The sequence below is a fragment of the Carassius auratus genome, chromosome 5, assembly GCF_003368295.1.
Source record: "Carassius auratus strain Wakin chromosome 5, ASM336829v1, whole genome shotgun sequence".
Lineage (NCBI taxonomy): Eukaryota > Metazoa > Chordata > Actinopteri > Cypriniformes > Cyprinidae > Carassius > Carassius auratus.
The window spans coordinates 26,503,587-26,517,753 of NC_039247.1; the positions used below are offsets into that span (position 1 = coordinate 26,503,587).

General features: G+C 40.2%; 1 protein-coding gene across 5 annotated transcripts in view; it reads right to left on the bottom strand.

Annotated features, from left to right (window-relative positions):
* LOC113084081 (serine/threonine-protein kinase PAK 3) overlaps positions 1-14,167 on the bottom strand; it is a 302,344-nt gene that overhangs the window by 147,073 nt on the left and 141,104 nt on the right. For 4 of the 5 annotated variants that reach the window (XM_026254774.1, XM_026254770.1, XM_026254767.1 and 1 more), the window contains one exon: positions 5,279-5,341. The exons of the other annotated variant lie outside the window; for it this stretch is intronic. In XM_026254774.1, coding sequence (XP_026110559.1) covers positions 5,279-5,341 — 63 coding nt within the window. The remainder of the gene's footprint in view (positions 1-5,278; positions 5,342-14,167) is intronic. 5 annotated transcript variants of the gene reach the window in all.

Here is a 14,167-nt window from a genome sequence, read left to right on the forward strand (position 1 = left end):
AACTAGAAAATACAAAAAACGCCCAATCCAATTTAAGAGTAACAATTGTTCAATAATAATAATAATAATAATAAACACGTAATACAGATAAACCAAGGATAAAGCTTGGCTTATTGAATATCAGGTCCCTTTCTACGAAAGCACTTTTTTGTAATCATATGATTACTGATCATAACCTAGATTAACCTAGACTTAGAACCTCTGTTTGACAGCAACTGGCTAGAACAAGATGATTACATTATTTTAAATTAGTCTACCCCCAAGATTACTTTATAAACATGAGCCACGTCCAAAAGGTAAATGGGGAGGTGTTGCTACAATGAACGCTGATTGGTTCACATTAGGATCTTTTGCATCTTCCTCCTCGGCTCAAAAAAGGCAGGAGAGGAAGAGCGTGGCAGAGCCTGCTTGGCCAGATCATCAACCTTGAATGATGGCCATACAAAGCTGAAGAGTCCAGAGGCTCATTTCTCAGCAGTGGGGAGAGTCCAATCCCCAAGCGCAGCCTCTTCACAACCCTGGCAGAAGATGCATTTCTCGTGGCCATCAGATGCTTTGATTGGTTCTGTGCAGGAGAGGCAATCATGAAAGGTCATCCAAGTCTTAATCCGAAGACTCACGGCAAGGGATAAGAAGAGTGTTGTCCGCTGCAGCATGTAATTGACTGTGTGTAACTTGATAGATAAAGTTTCTTCCAGAAAGTTGTTTGAAGGAAAAAAAAAACGAAGAGAATGTTCAACTCTGCTCATATTTCTTGCTCTTAAATGCGTTATTCGATGAGGTATCAGTAGTATTTTCGATGAAAGTGAAATTTTCATGCAATGTCAAGTGAACCAAATCAAAAGGAAATCCACAGTTTGTTCTTATATTATCAGAGGGTCTTCCCATTTGACTTTGATTGTTACAGGTAATTACACCTTCCTTACCCTAAACTTACACCTAAGAAAAAACAAACAAACAAACAAACAAAAAACATAGACTTACATCTTTATTTAATCTTTTTATTTTGCTGTTTTTATCTAGGGTACAATTTGGAGATTCCCAAAAGTGATGTCAGAATTTTGTATAATTTACTATCAGACAAAGAAATCTAATCCATTTAATAAAAACACACATATCAACAACACAAGTTAGGTTTGTAATAAATGTTCTTTAAAAGCAGCTTCAGTGTTGTGATTACTGAATTTTGAAAGATTCAGGGCCGGATTAACCATACGGGCAACTGGGCAATTGCCCAGGGGCCCAAGACCTCTAAAGGGCCCAGAGCAGCAAGGGCACGAGCAAAATACTGTATCTGGTAATCTCCCGCTTTATATTAAACAAACTGTCAACACAGGCTTTTGCGCGCTGCACAGAAGAGACGCTGCGCTACCTATGACTTTGAACGTGAGTTGAGAGCGGCTGAGAGTCAGTCTCATGCGGACTGACCAATAAAGAGAGGGCCTCAAGTTAAGACCCTCTCCTCATTGGTCAGTCCGCATGAGTTGGGTCAAATGTTACGCCGAGCGGGTTACGTCAGGTGTTGCTACAACAGAAAAAAAATCTGACATGGAGAAGACGAGCGCGAAGCAGAAATTAAAAAAGGAAAGGACATCAGAAACGCAGAAAATTTAAAGTATATACCTAAAATAGGCAATTTTAGTCAGCTTCCGTCAACGACGAGGACAGCTAGCCAGGACTTTTCTACACCGCCAGCTTACGTTTACAGCCCAGAGAACAAAGAGCATTTCAAATTCAAACATGCACTTTGTCATTATTTAGGACTTAAATTGTGTGTTTTGCCAGATTATGTAGCATTTATTTCTGTCTTGTCTTCTTCAGAGAAATTGACAGATTTCTAAATATTTATGTAGCACTAAAATGTTTAACTGGTTAATTGTGCTGTGATATATTGTTGTTCTATTTTAAAACAAGTTAAAATTAGCTTTTTCCTTGAGGTGCCAGCTTCATTAAAATGCTGTAAATTGTTGTGGAGGGATAACTGGCAGATTTCAAATTGTTTGTGTTGGACTAATAACTTCATTGCCTTGTTGAATTCTGAGGAAACAGGGTCACCCTGTCAGGGTGATTTCTGCTTAAAATGAGCTGAGGACCAAATTGTTTCTTGATGTGTTGTCTGTGGTCTTCTGTTATAGCTCTATCAATTCAATACATTTCTATTGGGGATAAATGTTGTTAAATAAACAATGGTTTGAAAGTGGTTGCTTATTTATTAATTTTTGTGAAAATGGAGGATATTTCCCTCCCTCTCAATGTAGTGGGTCAATTTTACCAGATTATACAGATGCTGATGTGTTTTGTTTTCATAGCATCATATGTGAGGGAATGTCTTTGATAGGGGACATAGTAGTGCATTTGTAGTTCTATGAGCATTTAAATATTTGTAAATCAAAATACACCTGATGACAGTTAGAATTTGAAGTATTGAGTATATTTACTGTAAATTACAGTAATATATTCTGTATATGACCATATTATGGTGATCCTGGGGTCGTGATGATGGGGCCCTTGAATATTGTTGCCCAGGGTACAACAAAGTGTTAATCTGGCCCTGGAAAGATTGCGTAATTTTTGCTGCTAAAAGAAGCTTTGGCCTCATAAACTACATTCTAAACCTTCAATTCAGACAGCTTGTTTTATCAAAATAATTAAATATATCAAGACATTTGAAAACAAAGAACACTGCTTCCTAAAAAGTAAGCATTAAACAAACTCACATGGTGTACAAGGTTAACCTGAACTAAAACCAAGCTGAAATCAGCAGCCTTGTTTGTGTAAAGGTCACACATACAGGAATAAACTTCACATACATTTTTATATTTATGCCAATGGTAAACAGACATTTGGCTTAAAAATTACTTTAAACCTGAAATGTAAGGAAGAGATTACAGAAGTGTTCAACACATGTAGGATGCATGTAGCACACAAAGATACAAACACACATATCGACAACAAAAGTGAGGTTTGTAATCAATGTACTTTAACACAAGCTGCAAAAACTGATGACCATTCAGTACAAACACATGTGTATATACATGTTTGTCAGATTGATTTAAATAGGATAATCTTGTACCATAGTTCTATAAAAATGCTAAGAAAAAAAATATATTTTCAATTTGTTGTTACTGGCTAAGATCTAAAACTCTTTATATGTACACAAAACGCCTATTTTTCTCAAATATTGTTCACTAATCTGTCTAAATCTGTGTTGGTGAGCACTTCTCCTTTGTCGAGATAATCCATCCACCTCACAGGTGTGGTATACTAAAACGCTGATTAGACAGCATGATTATTGCACAGGTATGGCTTCAGCTTTCCACAATAAAAGGCCACTCTAAAATGTGCAGTTATACAGTATTGGGGGGTCTGGGGTGGGGGGTATTTCCGAAAACCAATCAGTATGTAGTGTGACCACCATTTGCCTCACGCAGTGCAACACATCTCCTTCGCATAGAGTTGATCAGGTTGTTGATAGTAGCCTGTGGAATGTATGTCCACTTCTCTTCAATGGCTTTGCAAAGTTGCTGGATATTGTCAGGAACTGGAGCACACTGTCGTGTACGCTAATCCAGAGCATCTCAAACATGCTCAATGGGTGACATGAGTTGTAAACATGAGGTGATGGTCATGGATGAATAGCTCAACAATGAGTCTCGGGATCTCGACATGGTATCTCTGTGCATTCAAAATGCCATCAATAAACTGCACCTGTGTTCTTTGTCCATAACATTTGCCTGCCCACACCATAACCCCACCGCCAACATGGACCGATCGATCCACAACGTTGACAAGAGCAAAACGCTCACCCACACATCTCCATACATGCTGTCTGCCATCTGCCCTGTACAGTGAAAACTGGGATTCATCACCTCTCCAAAGTGCCAGACACTATGGAATATTAGCATTTGTCCACTCAAGTCGGTAACGACGACAAACTGCAGTCAGGTCGGGACCCCGATGAGGTTAACAAGAATACAGATGAGCTTCCCTGAGATGGTTTTTGACAGTTTGTGCAGAAATTCTTTGGTTATGAAAACTGATTGCTGCAGCTGCTTTCCAGGTGGCTGGTCTTGATCTTGTGAGTCCAATTGGATGTAATGCCAAATGGTACAGAAATGAACATTCAAATCATGGGCAACAGCTCTGGTGGACATTCCCACAGTCAGCATGCCAATTGCATGCTCCCTCAAAACTTGCAACATCTATGGTATTGTGCTGTGCGATAAAACTGCACATTTTAGAATGGCCTTTTATTGTGGTCAGCATAAGGCACACCTGTGCAATAATTATGCTGTCTAATCAGCATCTTGATATGCCACACCTGTGAGGTGGTTAGATTATCTCGGCAAAGGAAAAGTGCTCACTAACGCAGATTTAGACTGATTAGTGAACAATATTTGAGAGAAATAGGCCTTTTGTGTACATAGAAAAAGATGAAAAATAAGGGCAAAATCTAAAATGTTGCATTTAAATTTTGTAATAATGATAATAATAATAATAATAATTATATATATATATACACACACACACACACACACATATATATATATATATATATATATATATATATATATATATATATATATATATATATATAATGTACACACACACACACACACACACACACTAGTGCAGTCTAACGATTAAGAAAAACAATACAATCAAATCAAAATTATTTTTTTATTTTATATAATATATGCTTGTGTACTGTTTATATGTATTATGAAAATAGACACACAGAATGTTTAAGAAAAATTATGCTGTTTATATATATAACATTTATATTTATATATATTTCTATATTAAATGTTTGCATGTATGTTTATGTATTTATAAATACATAATAAATGTACACAGTACATACACATATATTAAGCATTTTTATTATATATTGGAAAATCACATTCTAAATAAAAGCTTTTGTTCATATTCATATATATATATATATATATATATATATATTAGTAAATAATTACTATTCTTCTTATCCAATCCGAATGTTCCATATATGACGAATATCCTTGACTAGCAATAGCAAGTAACAGGCATAGCTAGACAGTAACCCTCTTGCCTAGAAAGAAACTCTTGTGAGATTCAGGGGGGGAAAACATAATAATACATTTTGGTTTTGGGTGTCGTGGTATCACATGCCAAATAATGTGTTGCTTCTTCTGTGAAGCTCTACCTTCAAGGCTCATTGCTGCACAGTAGAGGTATTGGCTTTGTGAAATGATGCAGCTTCTGTAGTTCCATATTGTATAAAGGTGAATTTTTTTACCTTTTCATATAATGCGCTGCAGGTTCTAAGGCTGACAGGTGGCCCAGAAGACAGGAGGTGATTCTGAATGATAATAAGGTTGAGAACGGGAGGATATTTTACTTGACACAAAAATCCCACAAAATATTCAAACACTACAAATGCATTTCAAGGAACAGAGGATGGGGTAAAGTGTGACAGGAGGAAGGCAGACAGAAAAGAAAGGTGGCCTAGTAGTGAGATTCTTATGAAAGGAATAGGTAAAGGGGAAAACAAAACTAAGAAAAGGATTGAGCATCTTCATTATTGTAGCCTAAGCATGGACTTCCATTTGCCACCACTTTGACAGCTTGATTGTATGGGGAATATGAAATCTGAAATCATATTTATTAAGCTTGAGCATTCATCTAAGCATTTTTGTGTGTGTGTGTGTGTCACATAAAAAGTCAGATGAAAAGCTATTCAGTTTGAGATAGACATATTAAATCTGGGAAGTGTGTTTAACTGTCATTGATGATTTTTTTGACATCTTAGCAGTCCCTGACACTTTAATAATCAATGCTTTGATGAATAGCACATCATAACACATACTTCTGTATGTAGTCTATAGTTACCTTAGAAAATCTGCTGATGAGCTAAAACCACTTAATTTTCCAAAATATTAGATTTTCATTTATAATCTGCTGTGACTTACATAATTCAAAAGCAATGAAGCATGTAAAGTGCACACATACATTTGGATGCACATACAACATAAGTTTCTAGCATTGCTACCTTGACATTGCAATTTTCATCATCACACTAAAACGCAGTCAACCAAGCATTTATTTACAACAGAGAATTTAAAGGGATCATGAATTGAGAAATCAAAATTTTCTTTGATCTTTTGACACCAAAAGAGGCTTACAATATTTTGTACATTTCAGTACACAAAATGTCCTTGTTAGTTAAAAAAATAAAAATAAAATAAAATAAAACACTTTTTATTGAAACTAAGCTGCCAAAATTAGTGTTTCATATTTTGTTGTAGTATGACATCATAGTGAAATGAAAGACTTATGAGACATTGTGCAGTTCCAAGTTATGGAACAAATAGTTTTCACATTCCCTTCCAAGTGTCTCCACTGGGCATAAACATTGTTCTGTAACGTTGCATCCCTCCACAACAGCCAGAACAAAAAGTGACCATTGCAAATCTATTTCTCCTTCATGTTACTGTAGTAGCACAGGAGCTTGGAAAAGTCAGTAATTTACCCATTTAAAAAAAAAATATATATATATACATCACAGCAGTGTCTAATATTTTAATACATAAAACTGTTACCCAATAGCAGTGGACATTTACCAAGTCTTAAATGCTACAGTACTATCAAAATTATGTATTTCAAATAAGGGGTCAAAACTTGTAAATTGTGATGTATTTGATGTAAAAATGTTGATAACATTTTAAGTGAACCCTTTAAAGGGGTCATGTGACGTTGCTAATAAGAACATTATTTTGTGTATTTGGTGTAATGCAATGTGTTTATGTGGTTTAAGGTAAAAATTAAATAAAATAAAAAATAAAACATTATTTTCCACATACTGTATATTATTGATGCTTCTCTATGCCTCGCCTTTCTGAAACGTGTAGGTTTTTACAAAGCTCATCATTCTGAAAAGAGCGGCAGCTATCTAGAGCGTGACTGTCAAAAATACTTCAAGTGTGGACGGAAATGTTATGACCCTTACCAGGTTCAGTAAACTTTCCATGCTGCATACACTCAAATATTTTTGTTTTACTGTTCTGGGACAGTGTTGTAAATAAAACTTAACCAATGATTTCTATTTGTGTCCTCTTTTGGAAGGCCAAACAAGTAGTTTTCGCAAATAAACACACAGCATCTACACAACATGCCTTCAACGGCAACAATACTACAGCGAGTATAAAAGTCACGTCTTCTTTCATTGCATATACATTTGGGCGGTGTTGTGCAAATCTTACCACACAGAGACGTAGATATGTGTGGCATGTTTGAATGAGGCATTTAGAAAGGAGTTGATAAGCATTCTCTTTTATAAAGAATATCTCTTTAAATTAATCTGTATAACTTTGTATCAAATTGGAGGCACTTGACAATTCATTAAATTTGATTAAGTCATACGTTGGCTTTATATTCTTCCTGTGTGAGCTGCTCTCCTGATTTTCCATTAATTTAATGACATTGTGTTATTCCATGAGTTTTCACACTGAACAACGCAGATCAGATGTAATTTCCTTGTCAAAATAACAAATTATTATTTGTCCTTTTTTTCTTTACGAACTTAGTAAATGACAGTATTATTATGTTGCCGACTCAGGACTATAGATAAACACTTTTATCTATTACATATAGAGCAACACGCACACGTTGTTTTCTTGGTTCACTGCTTCTTCATCTGCTTTATTGAATACAGACATCAACCAATAATAGAACACTGATGCCCCCAATGGTTTAGTCTTTATATAACAACATTTAGCTGCATACATAACATTTCCTCCCCACTAAGATAGAATGTCATTAACATCTCTCTTGCTCTCAACGGAGGGGGTCGCATCTCTTTCCTCTCCCTCCCTGCCTTTCCTTGCTTCGCTTGTTTTTCTCTTGTCTTGTCTACTTAAGAGACTCTCTCTGCACTGCTCTCCTAAACTGGAATATGGATCTGATAAACTGGTCTCTCAACGCAATTGACACCATCTTCTCGACGAGAAGCCTGGGTTCGGGGAAACCTGACTGCCCTGCCGGAACGTTTGCAGCTGGCTACATGATGGACGCGTGGGCGAATTGGCGGGTCGTGTGTCTGGCGACTCTTTCCATGGAGGACATTGAAGACATCTACCTATTCGGAACCATGATAACAGGTCTTCTGCTGATTGGATTAGGCTTTGCCCTGGGTTATCGGAAAATTATGAAGACGGGAACAGCCGTCCAAAGCCTCACAAGGCTGCCCGTCATGATTGAAGTAGTGGGCAGAGCGGTCAGCATTGAGAGTGAGACTATTAACCGCAATATGGATAACATCATGAAGAAGCTCACGGATTTGGAAAAGAAATTGGAAAATTTGGAGACCAATGGACAATGAAAAATCTTAGAGACCGTGAAAAGTAATGAGGCCACTAGACCAAACAACTGGTATCTTATCTTCTTTTGGCTTTCTTTACCAGCCTTGGCTGGATGACAAAAATCTCCCAGGCGAGCAGGGCAGCTTGACATCTCTTGCATTCCTCCACCCTCTCCCACAGACACCTGCTGATCGTTGACTCTGTCTAGGACCTGACCAAGGACGTCTCCATGACAACTTGCTGTGACGCTGTAAAATCTGCGGACTGAGGCATCTAGAGAGAGTCTCAACTCTCCAGGCCTACAAATACACAAACTCTTACACATATACAGATATGCATTCACCCTCCCAACCCCCATCCCCCGCCTTCGCCGCTTTGTTCCACCAGTCTGGCAGGTGGGTCTGTGACTAGCGCTTTCAAGCTGCTGGGACCGGATGGCTGTTTGCCTGCGCTGGATTACCTCAACCACCCCAAGTTCCGTACCCAGTTGCAAAGTCGTGTGTCTATGGTGTAGTGATTATGTGCTTTTTGTGCTGAGGTGTTTTTCCTGTTCTCATACTGTGCTCCCATAAGGAGCATAGTCTGGGTGTTGGTTTTTTTCTCCTCACTTACCTAATGTTATGCTGTACTTATTTCTTCCTCAAATACCCTGTCTTCCTGTCCTGTCTACCCCACTGTCATATTGTATGTATGTATGTATGGACAGGTTGATGGCTAATTTCGCTGGTACTTGTGACTAGTGACAATAAAGGGCTACTACTACATTAATATTCAACATTTTGTTTAAACAAAACAATACACTTTTCATGTATGACACTAAAGGTACAATTACCCTTTTTCTTCTACTTCCAACAACAAATTAGGAATATCTCAGTGGTTGTATAACTTATATGTTGAAAGAATATATCTCTAACTCAAACTGTGCTATAACCCTTTATTAACTAATTACTGCTCACTCATCACGGTAACGAGCTGGTGGTCTTTAGATCCTCACAGGATAATGTTTCACTGTCTCGGTTATCTGAGGATGTTCCGTAGATGGTGGTTCAGTGGACTGATGTGTTTTTAATGTTTCGTTGATTTCTGGAACTTGAACATCCTTCTTTTCCAATAAAGGAGTATTTGAGTGCAGTGTGGTGCCACTATCACTAGGAGGTAGTAACACCTGTGGGCTTACAGTATGATTCACTGCAGTTTGCTGAGGCTCTGTATCTGGGCGTCTCAACATCTGGTCCACGTGTACACGTTTTAAACAATCCAATCGAGAGCACAGCCTGCGTCCAAGAAACAACATTGCCGGAGTTTCTTTCGTTGTTGCGTGGGGGGTGTTTCTGTTTGTTAATAGAAACGCCTCAAGTCGCTGACGCACCTGTGCTGTGCCTTTGGATGCCTTTAAAGCATGTTTGAAAGTCTGCACGAACCGTTCGGCCAGGCCATTGGTGGCTGGATGGTATGGCGCTGAGCGGATGTGTTTGACTCCATTGTTTTTCAGGAATGTACTGAATTCTTCCGCACAGAACTGCATCCGTTGTCACTCACAAGGATGTGTGGAATGCCATAGCGACTAAACAGTCCCCTGAGCACTTGAATGGTCATACAGGCAGTGGTGCCCTTCATGATAAGCACCTCTGGCCACTTTGAATGTGCATCCACCACGACCAAGTACATATGTCCTTCAAATGGACCTGCAAAGTCCACATGTATCCTTTCCCAAGGACTGGAGGGCCACATCCAAGAGTGTAAAGGTGCTAGTCCAGGCTCTTTTTGTACGCTCTGACAGGAGTGGCAAGATTTGACCTGTAGTTCCAATTGAGCATCTATACCGGGCCACCATACATAGCTTCATGCCAGGCTTTTCATCCTCACTACACCTGGATGTGATGAATGGAGCTCTTCCAGAACTCGAGGGCACAGTTTAGGTGGTACGATAACTCTCCCACCCCACATGAGGCATCCCTGTTGGGTTGTGAGCTCATGCCGGCGCTGCAGATAGGGTGACAGCTCTTCACCTGCATCCTTAGCAGCTGGAAAACGACCAGTTGAGACCATTTCTAGGACCTGAGCCAAGATAGGGTCAGCCAAGGTGTTTCCTTTGATCTCGGTGCTACTGACTGGTAAGTTTTCTAACTGAGATGTGTAAAATACCTCTACTGCGCCTTGCTTCTCTTTATGCGTGTTGTGGAGTGGCAGTCGTGACAGCCCGTCGGCATTTGCATGTAAGGCACCTTTTAGGTATTGAATGGTGTAATCATGAGCTGCCAGGAGGAGCGCCCAACGCTGCATTCGAGCTGCAGCCATTGATGGTGTACTTTTCGATGGACTCAGGATGGAGGTCAACGGGCGATGGTCAGTGATTAGAACAAACTTGTTACCATAAAGGTACTGGTGAAACTTTCGTATTCCAAAAACTATCGCTAGCGCCTCCTTCTCAATATGAGCATAGTTTTGTTCCACTTTGCTGAGCACTCATGATGCATAGGCTATCGGTCTCTCCTCATTATCAGGCATGACGTGCGAGAGCACTGCGCCAACCCCGTAGGGCGAAGCATCACATGCGAGCTGGAGGGGCAGTTTAGGATTGTAGTGGGTCAATACTTCCTGTGAAACAATTAAAGCTTTTGATGTCTGGAACGCTGACTCACAGGCTGACGTCCACTGCTATTTCTTCCCTTTATTTAGCAGATCATTCAGTGGTTTCATGATAGTAGCTAAATCGGGAATGAAACGTCCGTAATAGTTCAGCATTCCTAAGAACGAACGTAGCTGACTGACATCCCCAGGTGCAGGTGCTTCCACAATAGCACGTACCTTCTCTGGTGATTTGTGGAGTCCCTCTGCGTCAATGATATGACCTAAGTATTCCACAGACTCCTGGAAAAACAGGCACTTCTCAGCCTTGAGATGCAGACCGTGTTCCACTAGCCTGCCCAGGACTGCATCCAGAGTTTTTAGGTGTGTCATTTCGTCTGGACCACTAATCAGTATGTCGTCCAGGTAGCAATGTGTATACGGCAGTCCAAGAAGCACTTGGTCCATAGCCTTTTGAAATAAGGCGGGTGATGAAGCTACCCCAAATGGTAAACGATTAAAACGGAATAGCCCTTTTTGTATCGAAATAGTCAGCAGCTCCCTAGACTTCTCTTCTACCTCCATCTGTAGATAAGCGTTTGATAAGTCTAGCTTACTAAAGCGTTGGCCTCCTGCTAGAGAGGCAAAAAGATCCTCAATGCGTGGAATCGGATACTTATCCATGAACAGAGATGGGTTGATGGTTATCTTGAAATCTCCACAGAGCCTTACTGTGCCATCCTTTTTGCTGACAGGCACCACGGGCGTGGCCCAATCACTGTGCTCCACGGGTGAGATCACTCCCAATTCTGTCAGTCGCTTTAGTTCAGCCTCGACTAGTGGTCGTAGAGCATATGGCACATTACGTGGTGGGCAACATTTTGGAACACTGTTAGGTTTAATAGTCAATGTGGCCTTAATTCCCTTCATTGTACCTAGATTATTAGAGAAAACAGCGGAGTGTCTCTTTAACACCGTCTCCAAGTTGTCTTTATCTTTTTGCTCAATTGCATGCACAGTCTTTAAATCTTTCCAGTTCAGTTTAATTACTCTCAGCCACTCTCTGCCAAACAATGCGGGTGCATCCACTTTAACTACATACAAAGGCAAATCAGCACATTGCTTGTTTAACCTTACTTGCACTTTGATGACCCCTTCTGTTGCCAACGGCTCTCCAGTGTATGTCTTGAGCATTATATCAGTGGGTTGCAGTGGTAGCTGGCTCAGCGTGCTTTTATACTGTTCCCAAGGGATCAACGACACAGCAGCCCCTGTATCCAATTCCATCTCCATTTTCTTGCCATTTACAACAGGCAGCACTGAGATTCGTGAATATTTCCCTTTTTGTGACATGGCATAAAGTCCCAACTCACAGTCAGTGTCAGATTTATTTCCCTCACTTTCACTTTCATCGTCTCTTGTCTCAACGTGATAAATTCTCTTCTTTTTACTTTTTACACTGTGCTTACTTGTATTACCTTTCAGTTCAGGTTTTTCCACTTTCTGTTTCCATTCTAGGTCATGACCATTCTTTACTTTGCTTTTGCACATGCGCTTCGTGTGGCCTTTCCTCCCACACTGATGACAGTCACGATCCTTGTACCAGCAGTTTTCATCATTATGATTAGTTTTCCCGCAACGCCAGCATTTTTGAGAAAACACCGCGTTCACTTTCAGGGAGCCACTTGACTGCTGCACGTCACGCACGGCTGTTTCAGCCGATATCGCGTAATCGACTGCTTTCTGGAGCGTGAGATCTTTCTCTGTCAAAAGGCGCTTCTGTACAGTTTCACTTTTAAGTCCACACACAAATCTGTCCCTTAGTGCGTCTTCTAAGTAAGCACCAAACTCACTATGTTCTGAAAGTCCTTTCAATACCGCCACATATTGCGCCACTGTCTCTCCTTCTACCTGGTTTCGCTGGACATAGACATAGAAACGTTTAGTTTTGTTATAGATGTAGCCAAGTACAATTTTGCTATCACTGTAGAAGGTAATAGCATCCGGTTTGAAGTCAGTCTCTTGAACAATGAGTTCTGCTACCTCCACTGCTAAGGTTGCAGCACAAAGCTCTAATCAGGGTATGGTAGGCTGGTTTATTGGCATCAGTTTTGTTTTTCCTCAGATAAGGCCAATGCTGATCTGTCCATCTCCATCTACTGCCCTGAGATTAGGGCAGCTGAGGCTACAGCTCCTATTGCCTTTGTTGACGCATCAGAGAAAACACAGATTTCTTTGTGAATTGCCTTTGAATGAGAGTTGGGTGTGTAAGGACAAGGAATGTGAAGGTGTTGCAAGTCTTTCAATGAATGTCTCCATGATTCCCACTCAGTTTTCATCATTATGATTCGTTTTCCCGCAACGCCAGCATTTTTGAGAAAACACCGCGTTCACTTTCAGGGAGCCACTTGACTGCTGCACGTCACGCACGGCTGTTTCAGCCGATATCGCGTAATCGACTGCTTTCTGGAGCGTGAGATCTTTCTCTGTCAAAAGGCGCTTCTGTACAGTTTCACTTTTAAGTCCACACACAAATCTGTCCCTTAGTGCGTCTTCTAAGTAAGCACCAAACTCACAATGTTCTGAAAGTCCTTTCAATACCGCCACATATTGCGCCACTGTCTCTCCTTCTCCCTGGTTTCGCTTGTGAAAACCGAAATCTCTCTGCAATTACTAGTGGCTTTGGAGCGAAATGAGCCTGCAACGCTCCCACAAAATTGTCATAGTCCATCTTCCCAGGCTTTTTGGGAGCAACTAATCTACGAAGCAGTCCATAAGTTTTTGATCCGAGCACACTCAACAGTACCGGTACTTTTTTTGCGTCCCTGATCTCATTAGCCAAGACATAATGCTCAAAACGTTCAATGTACGTTGCCCACTGCTCACCGGACTCATCGAAGGGATCCATATGTCCAATTATTCCAGCCATGATGTGTCTGCTTCTAGTCTCTGTCACTGTAACGTTAGATTCTTCGGAAAAAGACTGATCCATCAACTCTTTACAGCTACCCTAGCTCACTAGCTCGGTGCTGTTTTAGGGTGGTTTTTCTTTTATTATCCAAACTTGACCAACACCGGCAATTCTCTCGCCGATGCAGTGAAAAGTCTTCCGGATTACACAACTCATCGCCAGTTTATATTATGTTGCCGACTCAGGACTATAGATAAACACTTTTATCTATTACATATAGAGCAACACGCACACGTTGTTTTCTTGGTTCACTGCTTCTTCATCTGCTTTATTGAATACAGACATCAAC